Source organism: Cnephaeus nilssonii, assembly GCF_951640355.1.
Source record: "Cnephaeus nilssonii genome assembly, chromosome: 2".
Taxonomy (NCBI): Eukaryota; Metazoa; Chordata; class Mammalia; order Chiroptera; family Vespertilionidae; genus Cnephaeus; species Cnephaeus nilssonii.
In genome coordinates this window covers 75,757,392-75,784,606 of record NC_137073.1, presented here as the reverse complement: position 1 = coordinate 75,784,606, position 27,215 = coordinate 75,757,392, and the positions used below count along the sequence as shown (strand labels likewise).

The window sequence follows — 27,215 nt, the reverse complement described above, 5'->3', positions numbered from 1 at the left end:
CAGGAGAGGCTCCCACCACCACCGCTGTGCTTACAGCTGTCAGCCCAGCTTGTGGCTGAGCGGAGCTCCCCCTGTGGGAGCGCACTGACCACCAGGGGGCAGGTTGAGCATCTGGTGGTCAGTGCGTGTCATAGCGACCTGTCGTTTCTGGTCGTTCTGCCATTAGGGTCAATTTGCATATTACCCTTTTATTATATAGAATAGAGACTTGTCAGAAATACATACTTCCCTTGCTCTTGGGAATTTATTATAAACAATTCCTTTTTTTCTGGAGTGAGGATGGGAGTGGCCCGTCTCAGACCCATAGGGCTGAGTCACTATGAAACTACCCAATTTTAAAACTATTTTGCTTTATTAAACTGCCTTTAAACCAGGCATCATTATAATAACTGCCTAATTAATGAGTTGAATAAGATATTTGACACATTTTCATTCTGTTTTGTAATAGAGTCGTGGTCATAACTTTTTCTGAAAATTATACTGACAATGTTAGCCCCTCGTTATAAATATATTCCCTCTTCGTATCATCTGCCTATTAACTTGGCCCACGGTGTCCTTTTGAAGTTTTAAAAAGCCTTCTACCCTCACCCCCAAGATACTCTCTCACGGAATACCTTCTGCATAATTTTCAGCCTCCCACCTGTTCCAAAGGCTGCCCTGGGGAGTTTTGGTGGGAGGCTTTAATTGAAGCTGGATTGCCGTTAGAGCGAAGCCGAGGTTTGTGAACAAATACATGAAAGCACCGCCGCGGGGATCTGCTGTTTGCGGTGGGGTACCCGGGGGACAGGGGGGCGGGGGGTGATCGTGGCTTGGGCTCCGCAGTTCAGTGAGGACCTGACCGCAGGCCGCAGGGTCCGGGCTTGGGCTGGAGGCAGCGGGCGCGGGCGGCGGCCTCCCGGGGCTCACCCGCCCGGGGGCGGAGTCGGGGCGGGGCGCGCGGTCAGCTGAGTCGGTGACGCCCGCGCCGCGCTTCCTCCTCCGGGGCCGGGCCGGGCTTAAGGTGCAGCCGGGGCCGAGCCCGGCGGACCCACGGGACCTCTGCTGATCCGCCATGGAGCTGTGCGGGCTGGCGCTTCCGAGGCTGCCCGGGCTGCTGGCGGCGCTGGCGCTGCTGGCGGCGCACGTGCCCCGCGCCTTCGCCACGCGGGGTCCGGCGCTGTGGCCCCTGCCGCTGTCGGTGCAGATGTCCCCGCGCGTGCTGCACCTCTCCCCCGACGACTTCCACATCGCCAACGACCCCGCGTCCAAGGCCAGCACCTCCTGCACCATCCTGCAGGAGGCCTTTCGGCGGTGAGTGCTCCTGCCCCGCGCCGAGCGGCGGGGGGCCCGGGGCCCGTGCGGGCCGCCTGGGGGCGCTGTGCCGGGCGAGGGAGGGACACTTGGGCGCCTCTCGGCACCTGCACAGCCGCCCAGCCGCCCAGCCGCGAAGGCGCTCTGGTCCCCATTCCACAGACGAAGAAACGGTCTCCGAGCCGGTGGGACTTGACCAAAGTCTATCGGGCGGCAGAGCCAGCTCGAAGCCGGAACGACGCCCAAGCTCTTCCCCACCCCCTCCTGCCGTCGCCGGGCCAGCCCAGGCGCCCGGGAACCCTGGTTTGCGTGTGGGGTACTCGGTGGAGCAGGTTGCTCCGAATCTGTGGCCACGTTCCCCTCGGAGGGAAGAACAGGGCGGACGGACGGGAGGGAGGGTGAGAGGAAGGGAAAACGGCAGCTTCGTTATCTGAAGGGAGTTCGGGAGGAAGAGTGCTTAAAGCTTGGGGACCTGGGGCTCCTCAAAGTTGGCTGTTATGTATAGGCCGTCTCCCCAGCCACCCCCAGTCTGGTAACAGCTCAGATGGCGGAAAGCCCGTAGGTTGGAGCACACTGCCTAAAACACCCCCTTTCCCTTCCCAAATCCCCGTTCCAGGATGTCCGATGTTTCCATCTAATGGCTTTGGTCAGCGAACCGCAGCATCTCACTTCTTGTTTCCCAGCAGCTGTCACGTGCTCCCAACCTCTGCGTCCTTCCTTAGCAGCTCACGGGCCGGGTGAATTGTGTCAAGGGGAGGCCGCCCACAGCCTAGCTTTGCTAACAACACACAAAGCAGATTGCATTTGGGGAGAGAGTTCATGCCACATGCCGTCTCCTCACTGTGGGACGTGTGTAGGTGAGTTAGTGCCCTGAAGGGTTGTAACTAGGTCCTCTAGGTACTGCCTCCCCCCACCCCCAATTTTGTCTCCGTTTCCAGTGGGCATTGTAGCTTAACTGTACCTGCAGGACACCAAAGAGTTGGTGGAAAAACGCAAAACTAGCTTAAGAACACCTGCTGGCCCCAGATGCTGAGAGCAGCGAGGGCTCATTCTCTCCTTGAGTTTCGTACAACTAAATGGATATTGTTACCTTCATTTCAGACGCATACCCTAATGAGCCTTCACAGGTCAGGGTGGCTAGAGACCAGGTGAAGAAGTAAAAACAAGGTGGTTGGTTGTCTTGGGTATTGAGAAGGGAAAAGTACCTGAAGGTCATCTAAATTTTAGTCTCTAAAGGAAGGTCACGGCTGGGCACACATCCTCATATTTGCGTGGGGACTCAATTTTTAAGAGTGGAGTTTCCTTCTGGGCCATACCACTAGTAAAACAAGAGCTTGGGAATATGCTGAAGTGAGGTGAGCATGGCAAGAAAGCATGGGTGACACATTAAGGATGGTTAGATAACCAGGACTTGAATCAGCTGTGAGATGGTGCAAAAACAAGGCTTGGCATTCCCAGGCAGGGCAGGTCATTATCTGGAGTTTGCCTAACTAACCCGTGCCCTGGGTGTGAAGCAGCTGTTAATTATACCCTGCCTTGTTAGGAAGCAGGTTGTAAAACAGCCCTTATGGCTAAGACTTGCAAGCATTCAGGTGAGCGTTCTAGGAACTCAGGAGGGGCAGTGTCTCTTTCAGAGGAAAAGCACGATGGGGCTGGAAAGAGTTAGAGGCGGCGATCCAAAGCTTCCAGCCGTCGGGAACACACACAGCCTGGGCCCCAGATGGTTCAGCAGCCCATGGCTCCTGTCTCTGGAAGCCCGGCTTCTGGGACAAGCTCTGCTTCGGAGCAGTCTGCGGGCAGAGAGCTTGGTGGGTGGCTGCTTCCTCAGCTTCTGGAACGAGGTCCGTCACATGCTAGTTGTTTTTTAAAGTTTTTTTTTTATTGATTTCAGAGAGGAAGGGGGGAGAGAGAGAGAGAGAGAGAGAGAGAGAGAGAGAGAGAGAGAGAGAAACGTCAATGATGAGAGAGAATCATTGATTGGCTGCCTCCTGCACGTCCCACACTGGGGATCCAGCCTGCAACCCCGGCATGTGCCCTGATGGTGAATTGAACCCTGACCAGGAATCGAACCCTTACCCCCTGGTTCATAGGTTGATGCGAAACCACTGAGCACCACCGGCCAGGCCTAGTCATTTTTTTAATGAACAAATAGCTTCAGTCTCAGTTCCTAAAAGGCTGGATTAACCCACATACAGGCACAGCTCAGAGATACTGCGGGTTCCGTTCCAGCCACAGAAATAAAGCAAGCCTCACAGTAAAATGAGTTGTAATCTTTATGCCTTCAATTTGTAAAAAAAAAAAAATAAACAACTTCTGTGAAGCACAAAAATGAGGTATGCCTGTACCTTGGACACCACTGCTTCTGAGCCCTCTGAGTTTGCTGCTAGAGTTTTAATACCCAGGGCCAATATTTCCCTTATTTGGGACAAGCCAGCACCTAATTTGGTAAAATATACCTAAGATTACCATTTTAACCATTTTTAAGTATAGATCAGTGATCTCAGTTTCCTTTTGAATCTGTCCAAGCTTTTCTATGAAAAGGGCCCTCAGCTCTTCCTCCATTCCCTGCTCACTGGTTAACTTCCAGACACTTCCAAATTCACCGGAACTTTCCTGCCTCTCCTTACTTTTGAAAAACACAAGACGTTCTTACACATAGGTAGCATACACAGCCTTCTGGCTTATCAACACCTATAAAACGTTTAGCCCTGGCCAGTGTGGCTCAGTGGGTTGGGTGTCGTCCTGTTCACCAAAAGGTTGCTGGTTCGATCCCTGGTCAGGGCACATGCATGGGTTTCAGGCTCAGTCCCCAGTGGGGGGCGTGCAGGAGGCAGCCCATGGATGATTCTCTCTCATCATTGCTGTTTCTATCTCCTCCCTTCGTCCCTCTGAAATCAACAGAAGCATTTTTTAAAAAGTGAGATGCCCTTAAAAAAAAAAAAGCCACAACAAATATTTAAACAATTGCGTTGAAGCCTATCTAAACTTTATCACATTTAAGTGTTTAATATCCTCTTTCTCCGATACTTAATAATAGCATATGGTACATTTTCAAGGCCCTAGTGAGAATTCTGCAGTCTGGCGACATTTCTTGGAGGTTTATATTAGCATAGTTTTGTTGGACGATAACAGGACCCTGACTCAGTCTGGCTTAGCAATAAGAAAACCTATTATCTCACACATCAGGAAGTCCAAAGGCAGGGAGGAAGGATTGCAGGCATAGCTAACTGGCCCAACAGGATCATTAGGAAATCAGTCTTCTTTCCATCTCTGCTCTGCCATCTTTAGTGTGGGTGCACCTGGTCCAGGTCTCACAGAGAAAGTTTTCTTTTTTTTTTTTTTCTCCCCACCCTCCCTCCCTTCCCCTCTTTTTTTTTTTTTTTTTAAGTTTTCTTCTTGTGGCTCACATAGGAGAGGAAACTTGCTACTACACCTCCTCCCCACCCCATCACTGGTCAGAATTGGCTTGTACATTCCAGAGTTTGGATTACCGTCATTGGTTTGATTATTGGCTCTTACTGGGGACTTCATATGAGTCACCTGGGAGTGTGGGGAACTTGGCAAATTCCCATGCCTGGATCCTACGCTCCAAGACCCTGATTCTGAAGGTCTGGACATCAGTATTTTCAAAAAGCTTCCTCGGTGATTTCAATGTGCAGTGTGGGGTGAGGGCCTCTAGTTCAGGGGTGGGGAACATCTGGCCCGCTGGCCATCTAAGGCCCTTGAAGCCATTTGGTCTGGCCCTGCCAAGGCATTATAGGTGAGTTAATTAAATGTTTGTCCAAATATAGCAGGCTAACTTTTAAGTTGGTAATTTTGTGTGGCCTGAGAATGGTGTTATAAATATCCAAATGGCCCTGGCAGAAAAAAGTTTCCCCACTCCTGCTCTACTTGGACTAACAAATAGTGTGGATTTGAGGGGTCAACGACAGTGTCTGCTACCACATATTAAAGCTTCAGTGGCTTACAGTTTGTTTGAATTTATTTCTCACACAGATATCATAACTATATTTTTGGAGACCACGTGTTGTATCATCTCCCTACTAAAGTTCACGTTAAAGCGGACATACAGCAACTTCTCGTCTCAGTTGTCCTTGACTCAGAATGTGAAATGTATCCCAGTATCTCCTCAGATGAGTCCTGTGAGTACCTATGTAATGGGAATGTGTATTTAAAGCTGCTGAAGATTTAAGTGCCAAAAGCAGTCCCCATGCCATGAACTATTGTGAGTTCTTGGTTAGTGCATTGATAATTCCTATTTTTAAAATTACCATTAAAGTCTGTTGATAAAAGTGCTGTAAATGGAGGAAATAAATCCCGCATAACTCCAGCACTCAGTTTACCACTGTTATCTCAAATTTCGTAAAAGAGCAATTAGTTTAAAAACATTTTACAAATATATAAACATGCTAGTGATATGAAAGTGGATTAATTTAGTACATGTGATTTTTGTATTTTGCTTTTTTTATATAACAATACATTATAAACATGTATTTTACTAAATATTTTTCTGTTTGGTGGGACATCATTTTTAATGGCTAAGTAATGTTCTGTCACTGTCTGGATAACTAACTTGGTTAATCACTTATTTTTGGACATCTAATTTCTTAACTTCTATTTTGAAGACAGAGCTATGCTTATATTCATGATCTCTCTTTATAATCTAATCTGACACAAAGATAATGCAGAACTCTGGGAGTGGGGAGCTATTTCATTTGCTCAATAATATAATCAACACATAGCTACATGATTTTGTTGTTGTAGTTAATCCTCACCTGAGGATATTTTTCCATTGATTTTTAGAGAGAATGGAAGGGAGGGGAATAGAGAGAGAAACATCAATGTGAGAGAGACATATTGATTGGTTGTCTCCCACAGGAGCCCCGACCAGGGCCGGGGATCAAGCCTGCAACTGAGGTACATGCCCTTGACCAGAATTTAACCTGAGACCCTTCAGTCCGCGGGCTGACACTATCCACTGAGCCAAACTGGCTAGGGCTAGCTACGTTATTTTTTGTTGCCTAAAATATTCTCTATGGCTTTTCCCTAATTGTTTAGAAGCAATTGTGCAGGCCTTTCCCATAGGGTGTACTGAATGGGAATAATGTGGAATTATATCAAGGAATCACAGAGGAGCAATATGAGTACGTGGGTGACACAGATTAGTGCAGAGAGAGCAGACTGGTGAGCTGGGTATAAAAATAGAAAGGATACAGTATATGAGAAAAGAGTGACTCCTTTGTCCTTAGATTGCCCCATCCTCTTGGTAAAGATGAGATTTCTTAATACATTTCTCTTCAATGCTATAGCTGTTCTTGGAAGATAAATAGGATAATTTGCCAACATTAGCCATGTGATTTGACAGTCAGCACTCAGACACTATATATGAATTAGGTTTTGCAATCTGAATGAAGATAGAAATGGTCATTAAATTATCAAGGAATCTTTGCTGACTGTTAGTAATACAAATACATACATTCCAGAAAATAGAGCTTATCTTCCATTCAGTTTTGCAAACCCTTTTGATTCTGAAAAGCGAGTTTCTTGAGACAAGCTGGTTATGAAATTTCCTCATGGAAGGATAAACTAGTTTTAAGTTTAAACAAGTTTATGATGATCATGATAAAAGTAACACACACAAATGGAAATAAGTTTTATCAGCTGTTGTTCCAGAGTGTGAGGAAATGTCAAAGGAAGTGAGTGACAAGTGTTACATCATTCTCTAATAAAAATTGCACACCCTCAGAAACAAAAGTGGACTAGTTTCTACTGTAGATAAATAATTACATATATCAAGGATGTTTGATAGTTTACTTTTGTGTTTATGTGTCAGTAAGAACACACATAAAGCAATCCTGTATTTTCATGTTATATGTATTAAAATGCCTATGAAAAGCCTGATGTTTCTTCTGAGGACAATAGAGGGAGTTGAGTGGGCATCTCAAAGGAGACCTATAACATTTCACAGTTTTTAAAGGAGAATATATTGATGTTATTTGTATGTGTGCCCTTTAAAACAAAAGTATGGTACAAAAGTGCAGGAAAGGGCCCTGGCTGGTGTGGCTCAGTTGGTTGAGCGTCATCCTGTGCACCATTTGATTCCGGTCAGAGCACATGCCCAGGTTTCGGATTCGGTCCCCAGTCGGGGTGTGTGTGGGAGGCAACTGGTCGATGTTTCTCCCTCCCTCTCCCTAAAAATCAATAAAAACATATATATTTTTTAAAGTACAGGAAGGGATAACTGAAAAGTCAAAGATGCCACTTCCATTTCAAATCAGGGAGGTAATCATTGTTAAAACTAAAAATTTGGTTTTGAAATAAATATTGAAAATTCTGTAGCTTATGTGTTCATTTAGAAAACAGTTTCTCCTTCTGCTTTATAATGGTGGTTTTTGCATTGAGTTGAATCAAAATCCTTTTTTATATCAGCCATTCCTCAGTTTATTGGAAAATAATTGGCATCAAGTACATGCAACATGATAATGTTTTTAGATGACTGTGCTATTTCTGGGAGATCTCAAAACGATACATAACATGGCAAAACATGTTGTTTTTTGTTAACACAGTGACCAATGGACTGTGAGCTCTAGGTCAAGATCTGATAGAGCTGGAGAAGACTCAAGATTAGATTGTAGTCATCATAGTGATACTGTTCTTAGCTTGGACTTTAGCTAACTCATCACTTGGTCTTCTGATAGAAAAGGCTACCTTGTCAGAAGACTGTCACCTGAAAGGGTCACATGGTTACTGACTGCTGCTAAGCCTCCTTCCCTACCTGCAGCCAACTATCTTGTCTTTGTCTGGGTGGTGGTGGTGGAGGACGCGGAGGGTGAGGATGTAGCCCAGATACAATATTGAATCATTAACCTGCAGCCCCTGAGCTCGTTACTGTGGCAAAGTTTGCATCAGTCACCCTTTAGTTTTCTGTGCTGGCTGGTGCTTTACTTCACCTGTGGGGGCTCCACCCCAAACTGTAAAAAACTAAATGACCACTGGGGCCACCTTTGGCCTCTAGAGTGTGATTTCAAGGACTGAAAGATTTACCCCTCCCAGCCCCACCCCAGGCCTAGTAGCAGCCAATTGGAGCCCCTAGATGAGTGTGAGCTTTTTATTGTGTGGGACAAAGCTGAATTGAGCTGAAGTTAGGAAGTGAGTCTTAAGGCAGATTTAGGGTGTTATTTGGGAAAGGTTGGTGCAGGGCAAGCAGAGAAGCACAGAAGGAGAAGGAAAAGAGTAGAGATAACGCTGGTCTTATGGGGAGTGGAAGATTTGAGTGATACCAGAGGCACAAAGGAATTATGGGTATTGAGGAATGTTTGCACTTTTGACAAAGTCTCAGCTTAACCATAAACCCTACTCTGTTGAAGGGCAGTTGGAGGCAATAACTCTCCTGGAGGGAAAAATTAGGAATCAAGGAGATAACTATTCCCAAGATCCCGACCTGAACAACTCAGCTGGCTAAAGGGGGTGCTGTGACTCAGAAGAAGAGCAGAGGAGACAGGCCGGGGGAGTGTATGGAGAGGAACGAGGGAGGAGTTCAGTTTTGGGCATGTGGCGATAAAGGAATCTAGGAGACATCTAAGTGACAATGTATAGGAGGCAGCTGGAGAAACAGGTCTGGAGCTCAGGAGAAAAGAATGGTTTAGAAACACCAGTTACTTGTTTAGGACGTTTATTGTGTGTCTTTGAGGGATTAACAAACTTGTTTTTTCATTCCCAATACAGATTCTTTAGTTGTAAAAGAACCAGTGGCTTTCCTCAAGGCCAACAGAGTCTGGGGAGTATTACGAGGTAAGATCTATGTCGTTTCATTGTTACTTTCCAGTAAAGAAATATTTCCAGTTGGTGCTTTGGGAAAGCAAGCACAGCAAAACTTTGCTTCCTTAGACACTTTACAGAACGGCTTGTTGAATATTCCAGAGTGATTTCAATTTGACCTTTTAAAAAAGCTTGAGGATTATTACAGGCAGTGCTGTGATTCATTGATGCTATCAGAGCTGGAATGTTCCAGGGTTATAAGTGGCCCCAACCTGATCTGAGTAGGGGATTTTGTTTCACTGTCACTTCTTGCTGCCTTTCCCCTCCCATTTTATTTATTTTTGGTTATTAAAACAAAAGTTCTCCCATATTTATTACTGAACCAACCTCCTAGTACAGTAGCATACAAAGAGAAAACCATATTCCCAATCAAAATATGTCCATATAGTGGTGATGTTTTCAGCTTGATATGGTAAGAGGCTAAATATTTTGACACAGCATGAACACATGTGCCATCTCACATGAGAGTCCTTATAGCTCAGCCGGGTTCTTCTCCAGTGTCTTCTCGTGGGAGTCATATCTGATTTTACTACCAATTTTTATCTGAACGCACTGGGGAATGGGACCGTTCTGCTTTTCTCTCTTGGCCAGGAATCACTTGATCCTGAGGGTCTTGTGAGAAAACATGGTAAGGAAGAGTCACTAGCACACACCATGAGCCACATGGGCTGTGCCCAAATAGTAAGTTTTAAAAAGGATAATTTTCTTTAACGTGAGCTAACCAACCAAAGTTATAGTACTTAAAAATAAAGGCAGCTTTGGGTTTGACTCAGGTTGAGCATTATCTCAAATACAATAATCACATATAAATAAACAATCATCATGTTTTATAGTCATAATAAAAATGGCATGATCATCTTATTTCAAAATAGAACATAAATATATCAATAGATACTTACTATAAACATAACTGCAATCATCACCACCTAGATCATATATATATATGGTGGAACTTTGGTTCCGGAACTTTAATTTGTTCCGGAAGGCTGTTTGAGAAGCTATTTGTTCGAAAACCGCATCATTTTTTCCCATTACAAATGATGTAAATGGAACTAATCCATCCCAGACTCCTAATGATTCCCCGTTTTAACCTTTCTTAATCGCCTGTGATCACTGTTTCATGAGCACTCTCACGCCCTTAGCAACATCAGCACTCTTGATGGCCTCTTTATGCTTTAAAATTGTGCTAATCATCGATTTGCCATGCCATACTCAGTGGCTGAAAGGTTGAGTGGGCCGGGGTCACGCACCTATGACATGAGGCTGAAATGTATCAAAAGAAATTTTATTTCAAGCACCTGGGTGCACTCAGCCCCGACTGAAGGGGGGGCAAGGCTTTTATCAGCTTCTGCTGGCTGCAGGCAGTTTCTGCTGACACACAGAGCTTGACTGGCGGGTTGGGTCCTCCCGGTGCCAGATGTAAGTTGGGGCTTTATAGTTTTATGGTGGTTTTGGGGCCTTTTTGCTCTTTTTAAGTTTAGGTACCTTCCAAAGTGTTTATATTTTATCATAAAAATTCTTACTCATAATGCTATAAATTTATTAGGAACTGGCATTTTGTTTTATTAAATCACTATTATTTTCTGTGTTTATCATTCAGACAAAACAGGCTATGGGAACAATGAAATAAAGCATCTTTATTTATAGCAACAGGAATTTTTTTAAAAATTGAGCTTTGATTTTAGAAAATATGTGGAGAGTAAAGGTAAAACACTATATAGGGTGTCCCAAAAATGTGTACACATGTTGAATGATTATAAAGTGTTTATTAATATACAGTTCATTTTCAAAATTTAAAAGAATACAGAAAATAATAATTTTTTTGTCAACGCCTGTTTTCAAACTTTTGACGGTTCTGGTCCAGGCACTGCTGATAATGCAAAGCAATGGAATCGCAAATAATCAAGAATTATTTTGTTTGGTATTTGTGTGCCCTCAATTCATCCACTGTTGCTGTTTTTGTACCATAAATGTTACCTTTTTTTGTATCCCCATAAAAAAGTCTAGTGGATAAATTTTCTTTGTTCAAAGTTTAGTCTGGCTTCGTCCATTATTTCAAATCAGTTAAACCTGAAAAGGAATGAAAATTCAGGGAGTTACCATCTGTTAAAGTGTGTATATTGTGTCCCCCCAAAAATGTATACACACTTTGAATAATTATAAAGGCAGTATTTGCGTTTCAACTGGATTTTCAAACTTCCAGTAGCATTTTAGGACGAATTTCCTTTGTTCAAAGCTTAGTCTGGCTGAAAAGACAGAAACATCAATTGAGCTAGCAGCTGTAAAGTGTGTATACATGTTTTTGGGACACCCTGTATTTAATTTTATTTGCACTACCTGGTCGTAGTTCTGTGTTTGGATAACACAACTCTTATTGTTTCAGTTTGTTATTTTATAAATTATGCAATAAATTATAAATTTTACTTTCCCTAGGTTTGGAGACCTTTAGCCAGTTAATATATCAAGATGCTTATGGGACTGTAAGTATAATTATCATATGTTACCAACATTTTTGGATAGACATATTACTACAAGAAAAATGCAAGCTTTTTAGCTATTTATTACCTCTTAAAGATTTCTTCTCCCCAAATATTTATATTAGCTGGTAAATGTAAATTTTACTTTTTTGGTATCAAATACTTGCATAGATAGATGTAGTCTTTATTGAGCTCAAGTCAAGAGAAATTTCTGAAAATAAGTCAAAATTTATTTTGTCTTCTAGTTCACCGTCAATGAATCCACCATTAGTGATTCTCCAAGGTTTCCTCATAGAGGGATTTTAATTGATACAGCCAGACACTTTCTGTCAGTTAAGAGTATTCTTAAAACTCTGGTAGGTAATTATTTTATTTTAATCCATTGTGCATTCTGAAGATGTGTCCTTTTATGTTGTTACTTTATGTTGACTATGCTATTATATAGGTTGGAGTGGGGATTCATTTTTTATGTACTAAGTGTAAGCACTGGGCTCTCTTCTCTCTCTCTCTCTTGTGAAGTATATTTCCTCAGCTGAAGTAGAGACTCCCCTAGGGAATCTCACCCTATTGTTTTCATGGGAGGATGGGGGTGGGGGTGGGAGAAGAGAAACCCACAAGGTTAGCCAGGATTAAGAGGACAGTTTTAATAGTGCCCATTGACTCTCTTTGTCTACTCCCATCTGTCAAATCGTGGGTCTAGACTTCTGGTTAGGAATATGTGGTCACTGTACCTCTAGTTAGTGCCCTTTAATTTTGTGACCTCCACTTTTTTTTATAGTGACATAGAAGTCTGGGAACTGCATTATACCTAGGGAAATGTTCCAAAGCAATATGGAACCTCGGGTGGTCAGAGCTGGTGCACGCTGACAATAACTGTTTTCTCCTGTGGACTTTTTATTGGTTCATCTCTGTCATCACTGCCACTTTGTAGCAGTGGGGAGGTTTTCCTCCCACGTTTTTCTGCACCTTCACTTGATCATTTACAAACACACCATATTATTATTATTTTTAAATATATTTTAATTTCAAAGAGGAAGGGAGAGAGAGAGAGATAGAAACATCGATGAGAGAGAATCATTGATTGGCTGCCTCCTGCACATCTCCTACTGGGGATTGAACCCGAGACCCTCCAGTCCGCAGGCTGATGCTCTATCTACTAAGCCAAACTGGCTAGGGCCACACCATATTATTAAAAAGTTATTTTTGCATTTATATTAATACCCTGATTTTTTTCCTCCAAAAGACATCAGTCACTTTTATGAAAAAAAAAAGTGTAATATAAAAACTTCACCCAATATAGATATTAATAAAATAGGTAGTAATCACATAATTTACCAAAGATCAACATAAGTTTTCATGTCCCATTTATCTGATTTTAGACTTAAAAAATATATTATCAAATAATGTGACTTTTTAAAAAACTTAAATGGGATTATACTTTGCTATCTTTAAAATACAGTTATGGACATCTTTTAATGAAAGAATATATAAGATCTATATCATCATTTTAAACAGTTGAATGTTCCATCTTACGTGCATTTAACCAGTCTCCTGCTGATGGACATCTAGGTTAGTTTATTATTATCACAAAGAGCACTGCAGAGTAAGTATTACTATATTTGTACACTCACCAGGATTATTTCTAAGAATGTGAATCTCTGAGCTTCAAGACTACACATTTTATATTTGGTACGGACTGTCAGACTGTCTTCTAGAGAGGCTGTGCCATTGTATGCTTGGCCAACACTGGGGTACACCTTTGCCACATTGTTTGCTAATCTGGTGCTGAATATGTTGAGGGTAACGGCAGGATTTGCATTGTCAGAGAAGGGAGTTCCTTGTGGTTTTTTAAACAAGACTGGGGAGATGGAACTCCCTTCACCACCATTATCCTCAACATATTCCTGTGTGTAATTCCCTTGTATGTAAGCCATTTCCCAAATGCACTAGAAAATCCCTTCCGCCCTGATGAAGGAGAAGGCAGGCTTTAAATTTGGTTATCTGGCAGGGAAAATACCCCCATTTATTACTTTTTACCTTTTTAAAATAATCTTATGTTTTATATAAACACTAGAGGCCCAATGCACAAAATCGTGCACCGTTAGGGTCCCTAGGCCTAGCTGCCATCAGGGTCATGTGCGCCACCCTGCAAAGCTCCCTCCGCCTCTGCCACCCCCGCCCCGTGAAGCTCCAGGCTCGCCACCGCCGCCCCACGAAGCTCCAGGCTTGCCGCCCCCATCCCGTGACGCTCCTGCGACACTCCTACGCTGCTGCCCCACGACACTCCATGCTCACCGCCTGCCCATGCTAGCCAGTCCCCAGTCTGCACCTCATGGTGACTGTTCATTCCGGTCGTGACACTTATGGTCTCTGGCCTTTTATTATATAGGATGGCCTTTTATTATATAGGATTATGTTGTTAATTCCTCCAGAGTAAACATGTCAATTTCCCTAAAAACTTCTGATATTTTTATTAGAATTGTATTGCATTTGTACCATATTTCTTTTATTTCTAAGGAATGGGCACTCAGATCTTAGAATGGTGGGAATTACAAGCTCTGGAACTTGAATGAATGCCTCCTTTTTCTTCTGCTCCATTCTCAAACATAGTAGTAGCAGCCAAGTACTATTTTCCATTCTTGGCTGGTCCCTTAATACTTATTGGGAATTTATAACCTTGCTCCCTTCTCATAAAGCAAAGTTACAGCTCACTATTTAGATTCTATATAGGCTTTTCTTTTTGAAATATGGCATGCCATATAAAGTACATAAGACATAGGATTTATACTGCTCCCACATTCTTTCTTTGCTGAAAATTTTAAAAGGAAGCAGACACATTGAAAACAATCCTGAGTGGGAGATATGTAAATTGGATTGTGTGTTATATCTGTGATATATCATTTTTTAACATTTTTTTTTTTTTGCAGGATGCCATGGCTTTTAATAAGTTTAATGTTCTCCACTGGCACATAGTCGATGATCAGTCTTTCCCTTATCAAAGCACCACTTTTCCAGAGTTAAGCAACAAAGTGAGTAATTTATGTTGTAGTCTGTTTACAAAAAGTTTTGGTAGCTTCATTAGAAATTTGTAGCTTTAATGTTTCTTATGGATAGAATTAAAGTGTAAAAGTTAGATATTTGTGGTTTAAATGTTTTCTAATAGGCTGTGTGACTTAGCATTTTTATTTTCAAAATACATTTGAGTTCAGAGAGGAAGGGAGAGGGAGAGATAGAAACATCAATGATGAGAATAATTGATCAGCTGCCTCCTGAACGCCCCCTACCAGCGACCAAGCCCGCAACCCAGGCATGTGCCCTGACCAGGAATAAATCATGACCCCCTGGTTCATAAGTTAACACTCAACCCTGAGCCACTCCAGTTGGGCTTTTTCTCCTTAGAATTTGTTTTTTGATGAAGAAATTAAGTAATTTTTCCAAATAGTTTCCCATAGTCTGGGTTTTGCTAATTGCATTCCCATAGTGTCTATTAACATATTCTTCTGTATTTACTATAAACTGGTGGACTGGATATTAGATCTAATCTTGATTAGACACAAATTTGATTTGGGGGATGGGGCAAGGCTAATTTTAGGAGTTGAGCATTTATATTTATATGTTACATATACATTTATATATTACTAGAGGCCTGGTGCACGAATTTATATATTACTAGAGGCCCAGTGTAGTGGGGTTCCTCAGCCTGGCCTGCGGGATCGGGCCGAAGCCGGCTCTCCAACATCCCCCGAGGGGTCTCAGATTGAAAGAGGGTGCAGGCTAGGCCAAGGGACCCTACTGGTGCACGATTGGGGCTGGGGAGGGACCGCAGGAGGGCTCCAGGGTGTGTCCGGCCCGTCTTGCTCAGTCCTGATTGGCTAGACCCCAGCAGCAAGCTAACATGTAGTCAGTGCATGTCATAGCGAGCGGTTGAGTGGCCTTAGTATATCATTAGCATATTACGCTTTGATAAGTTGAACAGATGACCAGACGACTGGACACTTAGCATATTAGGCTTTTATTATATAGGAAGATATTTATACTTTGAGAAATGTGCTACAGTAATACCTTTAATGGACCTTTATCTTTAGTTACAACCAGTATTGAGTTCTAATTTTTCAAGTGACCTATAAAGAAACTGAGGGTAACCTTAAAGAAATAGCTGGTCACTTATCAGTGTTTCTGGGGGAATTTTTAAAGCTGATAGTAATTAAAGTGACTTTAAAAGACAATAGTTATGCTTTGTAGTAACCTGTAAATTTTTATTCTAAGTTGCCAAGGGCAATGTATTTCATTTTCAGAGTTTTCACTCTGGAGTCAAACATTTTATTTCTGTCTTGTATGGTTACATGAGATTGACACAGAATAATGAGGGGTTGTTTTAGATAGATCAGTAAATGTGGAATTAATGTAAAGTGTGCTGAGAGCTTATGGAGATAAGATATGGTAAGTAATTTAAATGAGTCATACAACATCACATGGAACTATTTAATACATTGTGATAGCGAAAAAATTCAGCTATGAGATATCAAATTGCAATTAGGACTGTTAATAGTTTTTAGGACCAAATGCATTTCATACATTTAAATTTTAATCAACGTGGCTTTTACAGGGAAGCTATTCTATGTCTCATGTTTATACACCAAATGAAGTCCGTGCGGTGATTGAATATGCCCGATTACGGGGGATTCGAGTCATACCAGAATTTGATAGCCCCGGACATACACAGTCTTGGGGAAAAGGTAAGTGTTTTATGAGTTGCAAAAAGTGAACATTTGAGGTCCTGCATCTCTTATTTTATGACTTGGTGTTGGCTTATTTTGTTCTTTGTTATGACTTACACAAAAGACAGCACTATTGACAGATATAATTCAGTAACTATTATGTGTCTGTTGTGAGCAAGTTGCTGTATCTAGGCACTGCCTAAAGTATAAAAATAGGATAAAGGAAAACATACAAAGTGACTATGACAAGTAGAACATAGTAAGTGAATTCAATAAATGGTTTATTGCCCTAGTCAGTTTGGCTCAATGGATAGAGTGTCGGCCTGCAGACTGAAAGGTCCTGGGTTCGATTCCAGTCAAGGGCACATGCCTGGATTGTGGGCTCAATCCCCAGTAGGGGGCGTGCAGGAGGCGGCCAATCAGTGATTCTCTTTCATCACTGATGTTTCTATCTCTCTCTCTTTCCCTTCCTCTCTGAAATCAATAAAAGTTAAAAAAAAAAAAAAAAAGAAATGGTTTTATGGATGAGCTAACACTTACAATGCTTTTGAGAGATTAAAGAATATATTTGTGTTTCTAGTGGAGGGAATAACACAAGAAAAGGCATTTATTTGGAGTATACTGAAGCAGAGTAGAAGGAATTTTATTACAAGGTGGTTAAGAACTGGCTCTGGAGCCAGACTGCCTGACCTTGGACAAATTATAAAACACCTCATCCTCAGTTTCCCCATCTCTAGAATGGGAATGTTAGCAGTAGTTACCATGTAACTTTTTGAGGATTAAATAATGAATGTAAAGCACACAGTACAGCACCTAACGTAATTGTTCAATAAATATTATGGTGGACATGGAGAATAGTGGGAAATAAATCTGGAAAAGTGCAATGTAGAGGTCTTGCCTGAAGAATGTGGTCTTCATCAAGATACCTAGAAACCAGTGAAAGTTATAAAGCAGAAGAGTGACACGAGGGAGCTACACATCAGGAAAACCGAAGTGAAAGTGACAGATTGGAAGGGGAAAGAGACTGAAGTCCTAATGGAAAATAATGTACAGAACTCAGAGACATTTTGGAAATATAATCCATAGGATTTGGCAACTTTCTGATTTTAGGAGGAAGGGGAAGAGTTATAGACTGGGAGGGTAGTGGTGCCCTTACCAGAATACAAAAATCAAGAGAAGCTACTGAAGGAGCTTAGGGAACAGAAAATTTGTGGGGTTTTTTTGGTTGTATTTGAAGTGCAGATAGGATGTTTAATTGTAATGAACAAGGAATCTGAAATTCAGATTGAAGCTCAAGAAAGAGTTGGGGCAAACTGAAGATTTGGGAATCATTAATAGTTAAGATAATATTTGATAAAATCTCTGAGGCTGATGGAAAGGGAAACAAAGAGGTACTGGGATGGGATTCAGGAAACAATTGTCCAACAAAATAGTCTTATAGTCATGTGCTAAGCCATATCTTTGTAATCAAATTACTTTTTAAGAAAAGAATCTTGTTTTTCTCTAGGTCAGGAAAATCTCCTGACTCCATGTTACAATGCCTATCAACCTGGAACTTCTGGACCTATAAACCCTATTTTGAATACAACTTACAGTTTCCTGTATAAACTCTTCAAAGAAATCAGTTGGGTGTTTCCAGACCAGTTCATTCATTTGGGAGGAGATGAAGTGGAATATGATTGTTGGTATGACAATTCTTTAAAACCCTTGTTTTCTTTAACCATTGCATTTGAAGTAGATTTAAAGGTCTCCACAAGGAAAGGAAAGATTTGGGATACCATCTCTGCTTGCATGGTTTTCATTTGGCAACACAACTCCCGAGATGGTGAATTTGGGGTGGTATGAGAAAGTAAAAGCTTTTAGGAAGGAGAATCAAAATGCAGAAGAGAATGGAGATTTAAAAACAAACAAAAAAGGACTGTAGTGAATGAAAACAGCTTTAGTGAAAGAGGGCAATGAGTAAATGGCGGGGGGAAGGGGGGTTCCAAATAAAAAATCCTCTTCGCGAATAGCCATAAATGGAGGAGAGAGGCAGGAGGTAGGGAAAGCCATTTTTACAAGAAATCAGCTTCTGGAAAAAATTATTTGTTGTGGAAAACAAAGATAACTCATAACTAAGTTTTTACTCTACAACTTTAATAGTTTAAATCGGCACAAATGGTGGTAAGATGTACGCTGCTTTACATAGATTGGGCCTATCAAACTAATGAAATTTTAATCAGGGTTTTTTTGTGTGTGTGCTTTTTTTAAGGGAGACCAATCCAAATATCCAGACTTTCATGAAGCAGAAAGGCTTCGGCACTGACTTTAAAAAACTAGAATCTTTCTATATTCAAAAGTAAGTTACTAGAAAGCCTACTTAATTTCATCAATGCCTTTTGTAAAAGTTTTAGCTATTAGTAGTACTGTTTTATTTCTTTATTTTCTCTCCACCCCTTGCTAAAGTGTAGATGTTGTATACTTTGCATGAAAAATCATAAAGAAGGAAGCATTAACCACTGCTTTCTTCAGATCAGTTAACATGGTAACTCTAAGCCTTTTGCAGTAACTACAGGACAGCAGTCATGATCTAAGAACTCAGCTGAAAGCCCTTGGCTACCCTATGAAGTCCTCACCACCATCCAGCCCCTGTAATTCATTTCCAGGAGCATTTTTTACTTTATACCTGTCCAGTGTGGTAGCCATGGCCACATGTGGCTATTTGCATTTAAGTTAAAGAAAATCAAAAATTCAGTTCCTTAGTCACATTAGCCACATTTCAAGTGTCCGATAGCTGGATGAGGTTTGATAGTGGCTCCCACATTGGAAGGTACACATACAAGAACACTTCCACCACTGCAGAAAGGTCTACTGGGCAGTGCTGTTCTATACTAGGGACCAGGACACTTTTTTCTGTCAAGGCCAGAAAGAATATATTTTAGGCTTTGTGGGCCACATCCGGTTGCACATTTTTATTTTATTTTTTTAATACTTTACAAATGTAAAAACCATTCTTGGCTCATGAGCCACACAAAAACAGGCTGTAGTTTGCCTGCACTGGGCAAGCCCGGATTCTAGTCTTTTCCTATTTCGCTTTTTGTATGATACATTCTAATTTTTTTTTATTTTTTTTATCCTGCAGAGTACATGGCATTGTCTAAATATCAGGAAATACTTATGGGCCGATTGTCAGCAACTGTTAAGTGTTATGTAGGTGTCATTATAGACTAGATCAGTGGTCAGCAAACCACGGCTCGTGAGCCACATGCGGCTCTTTGGCACCTTGAGTGTGGCTCTTCCACAAAATACCACGGCCTGGGCGAGTCTATTTTGAAGAAGTGGCGTTAGAAGAAGTTTAAAAAATTTGGCTCTCAAAAGAAATTTCAATTGTTGTACTGTTGATATTTGGCTCTGTTGACTAATGAGTTTGCCGACCACTGGACTAGATCATAGTTTCTAAGATACCCATGAAATGACTAGAGATTGTTGTTTGTATATTTCCCTGTTAGCTGCCCTGTCTTCCAATTTTGGGCACATGCTTTTTAGCTCATTCATCAGCAAATGATTGTTAAACCCCGCTGCTGTGTCAGCTTCTGAGCCATGTTCTAGGAAGGAGTAGCCACATGGCTTACCACCAAATTTAGCGGGTTCTGCTCTAAAGCTGTGCTATATTGAAAGGTATCTCTCAGTGTTGCCGTCCTTGGTAGAAAATATGCATGCTTTAAACATATTGTTAAGCTTATGATCTGAAATAACTTTTTTCCCCCCCAATGGTAGGCTTTTGAATATTGTTTCAACTGTAAAGAAGGGATCCATAGTCTGGCAAGAGGTTTTTGATAATAACGCAAAGGTGAGAAGTATGAAAACTACATTTGATTCTGATACTATGACAGGCTTCATGTTCTAATATCTCCATTCCCCAACTCTATGGGGAAATCAGCTTCCTGTTCCATTTAAACTTTTATTAGACAGTAGCTGTGCACTGAGGCCAATATTAATGATGTTTGTTTCTTTTCTTCCATTTACTTCACTCTTTCCTGCCTCCTTCTCATTTTTCCCCTGCCATCTCATTAATCACAAATGGGAGTACTTTGAAGTAAGCTCCTTTTTTTCAGGAAAGGGCAGAACAAACAGATAAGAACAAATGAGTCTTTACTGCTATTAAGGTAGTTTTAGGTAAAATTGCCAATGTACACTTTTCATTTTACATGGCATCTAATTCTTAGCCAGACTCCTTTATTTTCCTTTGGGGCAACTGAGAATTTGCAACTCCAGCAATTAGTATGAGTTTTCCAGAAGGGTTGTTGGCATTCTCACAATCTGAAAGTAAGTAAAACAATAGTGCGGTAGGATGGGACTAAAGCCTTGGTTCATTACACCTGTATGGTATCATAAATAGGCAAAAGTTAAGTATCCAACCTGACGGTTAATGCAACTTCTAAATTTAAGTCTCTATAAGAAACAGCATTTGGCACTAACTGAAGAGGAAGGGTAAAGATGACAATGTGTAAGTTTTTTCAAGGATCTTAGTTAGTTTTCTAGTTACAAGTCTTGGACTTTAAGTATCACCTACTGTATTTGCTAGACCTAATAATATATATTGCAATTTTTAACTTTAATAGCTTCAGCAAGGCACTGTAGTTCAAGTATGGAAAGGGGAAAAGTATACTAGTGAACTGAGTGCAATCACAGCAGCTGGCTTCCCTGTGATCATCTCTGCTCCGTGGTACTTGGACAGGATCAGTTATGGACAAGACTGGAGAATATACTATGCAGTGGAACCTCTTAATTTTAGTGGTAAGTGAAGCAACATCATTACCCCAATTTTCTTCACTCCCCTCCCTCCAGGAAATCCTTACCTAGGTATTACCTACTAACTTTCCTCCCTTTTATGTTTGATTCTTGGTTTTGTATTCACTTAAAAAGGAAGGCCTCAGTATTATTTGAAATGTGAAATAAACCAAATCCTTACCTAAATAAAAGAACTTCAAAAGTGGATTCCCTTAGATTTTATCTCAATTTTCACAAATGAGTCTTGTTACTCTCCACCTACATTTTTTAAATCCTCACCTGAGGATAAGTTATTTTAGAGAGAGAGGAAGGAAGAGAGAGAAACAGCAATCACTTGCCTCCTGTACACACCTTGACTGGGGATCAAATCCACAAACTAGGTATGTGCCCTGATTGGGATTAGGGATTAGGTAGTTGGTCTCTTTTTTACTACCAAGAGAGAGATATCAAAGACAGGAGTGGTGATCACTAATATTCCAATTTGTGTTCCCTGGTACACTATTCACAGGCAACCAGGGGGAAAAATGTTTCTGGTGACCAAATCAGTTTGCAGAAAACCAATATAAAATGGTATCTTTAATACTGGCCCACCACATAGTTGACACATGCTAAGAAGCACTGTGTGAACCACAGGGTCAGGGGCAGGAATGAAGTTTGCCACCCTTTCTTGTGCCACTACCATGAACATCTCCCAACATTCTGCTGACTACAGGAGAAAAATGTAGCCCCGGGATAAAGATTCAGGCAATACTGACTTATCTTTCTGTTTGTCAGCCTTAAGCTGCAACTACTTAACTTACATCAATCCAATGATTTTAATGTAGGTACTCAGGAACAGAAACAACTTGTCCTTGGTGGAGAAGCTTGTCTGTGGGGAGAATATGTGGATGCAACTAACCTCTCTCCGAGATTATGGTATGGAATTTAAGTGGTAAATTTGAATTAAGGTGCCTTAGTTTTCCTTCTCCATCCAAGTTGGAAAGCATTAGGAATGCCCCTACACATATGACTTAAATACTCACTTATTTAAGAAAGCACAAATTTAAAATGCTTTGGGAGACATATGGTTTAAATTTTAGGCCTCGGGCAAGTGCTATCGGTGAGAGACTCTGGAGTCGGAAAGAGGTCAGAAGTTTAGATGATGCCTACAAAAGACTAACAGTTCACCGCTGCAGAATGGTCCGGTAAGTCTATTTTTCACGATAGGATATTATTAAGTCCAGGGTGACTTTTAACCTTATATACTGTTAGTTTGCTTCTTGGGTATTTTTGCTATAAATTAAAATGTATATCATCTAAGTAGTAGTGACTTAATTAGGAAAAATTGGGAATAATACCTATAAGAAGAAGATATATTTTGACTTACAACTGTTTTATAGCTATGTTAAATTTGGACCTCCATCTTGAATCACTTGAACTATCTTTTAAAAATAATGAATGCTGTGGTTGGTGATTCTGATTTAAGCTACTAAGTTTTTAAGATGGAAATGAGTTATATCTAAAACATCTTTTATTTATACTCTATCTGTTCTACAGACGTGGAATAGCTGCAGAACCTCTTTTTACTGGATACTGTGACAATGTGTTGAAATGATTTGAAACTAGGAGGGGAAAAGGCCCAGAGCAGTCTACTACAATCAACTTGGTTTTGAAATGATGTAAAATTAAGATTTGGTACACTGTGTATAAATAAAGTATCTTTGTATTGATTGAACTTCTATCTTACACATTACATATACAAGACTGGCATCTTTGTGAGAGAAGCTTAAAAAAAATCACAATGTAACTTGGTGATATTACTCAATATATTCCAAAGGGCTGTGTCTTTACTGACAGTAATAACCTCGTGTACACCCGTATAGTTCAGGTACATTAACTCTCAACATCAAAGCACATTTCTCATGACATAAAGTAGAATGGCGGCTACGATGCCACTGTCAGTTTTAAGTGACATTTGTCCAATAAATAAAGCAATAAAAATTGTTCTTACTAAAAACGAATAGGTAGGTGCTCCTGAATTTCTCCCCAAGGACCTTGAAGCACTTAGGTCAAGCCACTTCTTCGGTTGAGCAGCGTACTTTGGTCTTGAGGATTCATGGCTTGGTAATTAGAGAGTTCTAAGGTAAACGTAGCTGAGCCTGATGTTAGCGTTCGAAGCGCAGTTGAATAACCCTAATCAAAAACATTTAAATCAGTTATCTCTTCCACATTAAGCCTCAAGTTTCTCTTCCTGCCGCTTATCTTTTGACCATTAGCAGAAAAGTTGATTAAGTAACTTAACCGTATCACTTCTTCAAATGGTCATTGAATCCTTTTTCTCAGGAAAAATCTGCAACCTGTGGAGGACTGAGAACACTGGTATGCTCCAGGTATAGCCCCTGGTCCCGGCCTCTGGTGAGAGGACTGCCAGCACTCGGGTGCTTGTTCTGGAACAGAGAGGCTGGTGGGGAGGAGAAGGACACTTGCCCGAAAACTGGCGATTAAAGAAACAGTGTAAGAGCTTGGAAGGGAAGAAATGGTAGGCTGGTGCCAGGTTTTGGTTCAACACACCTCTACCTCCGTGGAGGGCGAAAGGACCCCCATGCTGCTTGAACCTCCTACAATTGAAATCCCAAGTCCTAACAGTTCCCAATGGCGAAACGGGACACGCAGCCTCTGCCTTAAAGCCCTGATGCCTTTCAGGTGCCACTGACTGTCTCTCTGTGCTCAGCCTATCTGTCCCTGTATTAAAATTATACTTTTCAGTGACAAGGTACCTACCATGGTCTCTGCTAAGGGAACAAAGCCAACCACAACTCTGTTGTCCTGACGAGTCTGGATCTCCTGGATGCTCCCTCTTCTCTGTGCCAGATCTGCCAGGACAGCGCTGAGGTGATCTCTAGTCACCGTGACCTCCAGGTTCATCAAGGGCTCCAAAATTTGCTTATCAGCGGTCTTCAGAGCCTAAAAAAATTAAAGAATGCCAATCCATTTCTAAATTGGAAGTCAAATTTCTGTTTAAAAATATCCTTAGCTCAGCCAGGTGTGGCTCAGTGGTTGAGCGTAGACCCAGGAACTAAGAGGTCACCGGTTTGATTCCTAGTCAGGGCATATGCCCAGATTATAGACTTTGTCCCCAGTAGGGGATGTGCAGGAGGCAGCTAATCAATAACTCTCACATCGATGTTTCTCTGTCTCCCTCCTTCTCTTCCATTCTCTAAAAATCAATGGAAAAATATCTTCAGGTGAGGGTTAACAACAAAAAATCTGAATTTTAACTTCTAGGATAGATTAAGTTCAGCCTTCTTAAGTCAGGAGGCTTGGGGTATATAAAGTTAATTTTATAATTATGGATTCAAATAAGACTATAGAAAATCAGGTCTCACAGTGTAAAATATTAGAAGATGGTTATAAAAGCAAGTATTTCAATGCAAAATCAGTCACCTACGAGGCTAAAGCATCCCCACACTGAGGAATGCATGGAACCGTTTCTTGGCATACCAGGACCCTGGGGGTTAATCCAGCCCCAGTAGTTACTGGGTAACCATGCCAAGACGACCAGGTTGCTTTATGCTTTGAGAAGGGAAGATGCTTATCCTGAATGCAGCAATTCTTGATTACAGGTAATCTTACTTGAATAAATATGAACTCCAATATTGAAACCAAAATTAGATCCTCAATGTCCTTTATATGTAGTTCATCTTTGGCCAAGCTGTCTTCTACTCAAACCTACCAAGCTTGTTTCTACCGGCTATGTGTCTGAGATAGAGAAAGCAGAGTTGCCACTTAAGGAAACTTGACTATTTGCCAAAACCAAGGAATATTTCATAGCTATCGATGTTAAACAGTGATTTCTTAGATCCTCTTGCAAATAAAACCCAGTGATTAAAAAAATAAAAAATTCTCCATGGTAAAAACTCTCGTTGACTACAAGGCTCAGGAAGCAAAGACTACAAGTACAGCTGCCTGCGGATCAGAGTACACTACTGTCAGAAGAGTCACCTTAAAGCAGAAAGGATCAGTAGTTATATACCTTCTGTACACATCTTGAGACACAGGCAGAAATCATAGTTGAGGAGGTACCAGGATGAATGATCAGTGAATGTACAGTAATTGCCACATCTTGAACTGGGGATCCAAGCAATGGTCCTAGGCAAGGGGGAACATTTGTATTAGGCCTCAGTGTGCAGTGAGGAGGAACAGAAATGTAAAGAAACAGGGAGAGCACTTCCAGTTTAGCGCGTAAGGAGCTTCCTTGGAAGTCACCCCTCGGTCCTAACAACAAGGAGAAGGAAACCAGCCTGACAAATCAACAGCTCTTCTTGGATCTATAAGGTGGGAGGACAAAGGACAAACCACTGCCCCCGAGAATGGAGAGAGGGCAAATACAGGTCACAGCTTCCTGGAGCAAAGACTCACTAGAGAAAACGCCCCAGGCACCAGCACCAGCGTAAGAAAAACAACTGTAATCGACAGTGACTGAGGCTTGGTGTGGACATGTTGGGGGGGCTGGGGGGGGGGGACTGTCATGAAGGGGACACAGTTCTGTGAGATTTACCTCCAGGAGCTCAAGCAGGTTCTCACAGTACTAGTCACTATCTGAGAAAAGCCTCCTGGTGCTTTGTGTGGGAAGAAATCATTCTGAAATACAGCTGACCCTTGAAAATGCAGGGAATTTAGAGGAACCGACCCCCAAGCAGACAAAAACCTGCGTGTAATTCTTGACTCCTTTAAAACTTAGAGTCGGCCCCTTCCCCTTTGTATCCATTGCTTTCGCATCCTTGGATTCAACCAACTACAAATCAAAACAGCACTTCCGGCCCTGTTTGGGTGGCTCGGTTGGTTGGAAGTGTCCTGTACACTGAAAAGTTGCGGGTTCAATTCCCGGTCAAGGCATATACCTAGGTTAGGTTGCAGGTTCGATCCTCAGTTGGGGTGTGTGTGGGAGGCAACCAATCAATGTTTCTCTCACATCAATGTTTCTCTCTCTCAAATCAATTAAAAAAACACCTTGGGTGAAGATTAAAAAAACAACAGTATTTTAGACTACAGAGTACTCTTTTCATTTTTAATTTATTGACTCAGAGAGAAAGGAAGAGAGGGAGAGAGGAAAGGAGGGAGGGAAAGAGAGAAACATCGAATTGTTGTTCCACGTATTGATGCATTCACTGGTTGACTCTTGTAAGTGCCCTGATTGGGGATCAAACCTGCCACCTTGGTGTATCCAGACGATGCTCTAACGAACTGAGCTAACCGACCAGGGCCAGAGCACTCTGTTCCTAACAAGGCCTGTACTCAGGGGAACCTAGTTAACCAAAGCCTAACCTGCAAGGGTATCACCATCATCAGAGCCTGATGGGGGAAGTGCCCTATTCCGGTCCACTCTAGCCATCCTGTCCCACATAAGGGGAGTGAAAAAAACCCTAAAACACTAGTGCAATTGACAGTCCAGAGGCAAAGGTTCATTAAAAGATGGAGACCTAATCCTAGGCTATAGAAGGCTGCCCGTCCCCACACCTCACTACATTACTAAATGCCTGTTTACAGCCGTTCCTTTTACCCAGTATACCATGTCTGGCTATCAAGAAAAAATTACAGGGCATATTAAAAAGCAAAAAGCATAATTTAAATAGACAGAACAAGCATCAGAACCAGACACAGCAGGGATGTTGGAATGATCAGACCGGGAATGTAAACCAACCATGATTAATGTGCTAAAGGGCTCTGACAGAGAGAGCCGACAGCATGTAAGAATGAAGGGCATGAAAGCAGAGATAGATGGAAGTCCTGATTAAGAACCAAACAAATATTGGAGCTCAAAAGCACCATCACAGAAATAGGGATGCCTCTGATGAGCTTACAAGTAGACTGGACAGGCTGAGGAAACTATTTTCTGAGTCAGCCCTGGCCAGGTGGCTCAGTTGGTTAGAGAATCATCCTGTACACCAGTTCGATCCCCAGTCGGGGGACATATGGGAGGTAACCAATCGATGTGTCTGTCTGTCTCTCTCTCCCCCTATTTCTCTCTGAGTTATATATCAGCAGAAACCTCCAAACTGAAAAAGCAAACTCAACATAAGACTGAGAAAAACAGAACAATGGGATAATTATAAAAGGCATAACATACACATGATGGGAAGAGAGACTGAAATAATCAGTAATA

General features: G+C 41.7%; 2 protein-coding genes across 6 annotated transcripts in view; one reads left to right on the top strand and one right to left on the bottom strand.

Moving 5' to 3' along the window:
- The first annotated feature begins 963 nt into the window (after positions 1-963).
- On the top strand, positions 964-22,787 carry HEXB (hexosaminidase subunit beta). Its single transcript, XM_079796430.1, has 14 exons — positions 964-1,290; positions 5,287-5,432; positions 9,016-9,081; positions 11,542-11,588; positions 11,831-11,941; positions 14,513-14,614; positions 16,192-16,321; positions 17,811-17,988; positions 18,555-18,641; positions 20,060-20,132; positions 20,905-21,079; positions 21,898-21,988; positions 22,153-22,257; positions 22,610-22,787. The coding sequence occupies exons 1-14, from the start codon at positions 1,052-1,054 to the stop codon at positions 22,665-22,667; spliced, it is 1,608 nt and encodes a 535-aa protein (XP_079652556.1). The 5' UTR covers positions 964-1,051; the 3' UTR covers positions 22,668-22,787.
- The window catches only part of GFM2 (GTP dependent ribosome recycling factor mitochondrial 2), a 54,920-nt gene continuing 36,792 nt past the window's right edge, over positions 9,088-27,215 (bottom strand). For 3 of the 5 annotated variants that reach the window (XR_013814948.1, XR_013814950.1, XR_013814951.1), the window contains exons 19-22: positions 25,086-25,201; positions 23,834-24,016; positions 23,064-23,245; positions 9,088-11,178 (exon numbers count right to left, since the gene is read on the bottom strand). Coding sequence is in view for 1 of the 5 variants with exons in the window: in XM_079796405.1 (XP_079652531.1) it covers positions 23,117-23,245; positions 23,834-24,016; positions 25,086-25,201 (428 nt within the window). In the remaining 4 variants the exon portion in view is untranslated. Of the gene's footprint in view, positions 11,179-20,140; positions 20,603-22,934; positions 23,246-23,833; positions 24,017-25,085; positions 25,202-27,215 lie in introns of those variants that run through there. The other 2 variants (XR_013814949.1, XM_079796405.1) reach the window with 2 other exon arrangements.

Excerpts from the sequence above, each read along its gene's own strand:
- HEXB (XM_079796430.1), top strand. The coding sequence starts at position 1,052 with ATGGAGCTGTGCGGGCTGGCGCTTCCGAGGCTGCCCGGGCTGCTGGCG. Across the intron at positions 9,082-11,541 it reads AGTCTGGGGAGTATTACGAG|GTTTGGAGACCTTTAGCCAG; the intron begins GTAAGATCTATG and ends TACTTTCCCTAG. Across the intron at positions 20,133-20,904 it reads TTTTTGATAATAACGCAAAG|CTTCAGCAAGGCACTGTAGT; the intron begins GTGAGAAGTATG and ends TAACTTTAATAG.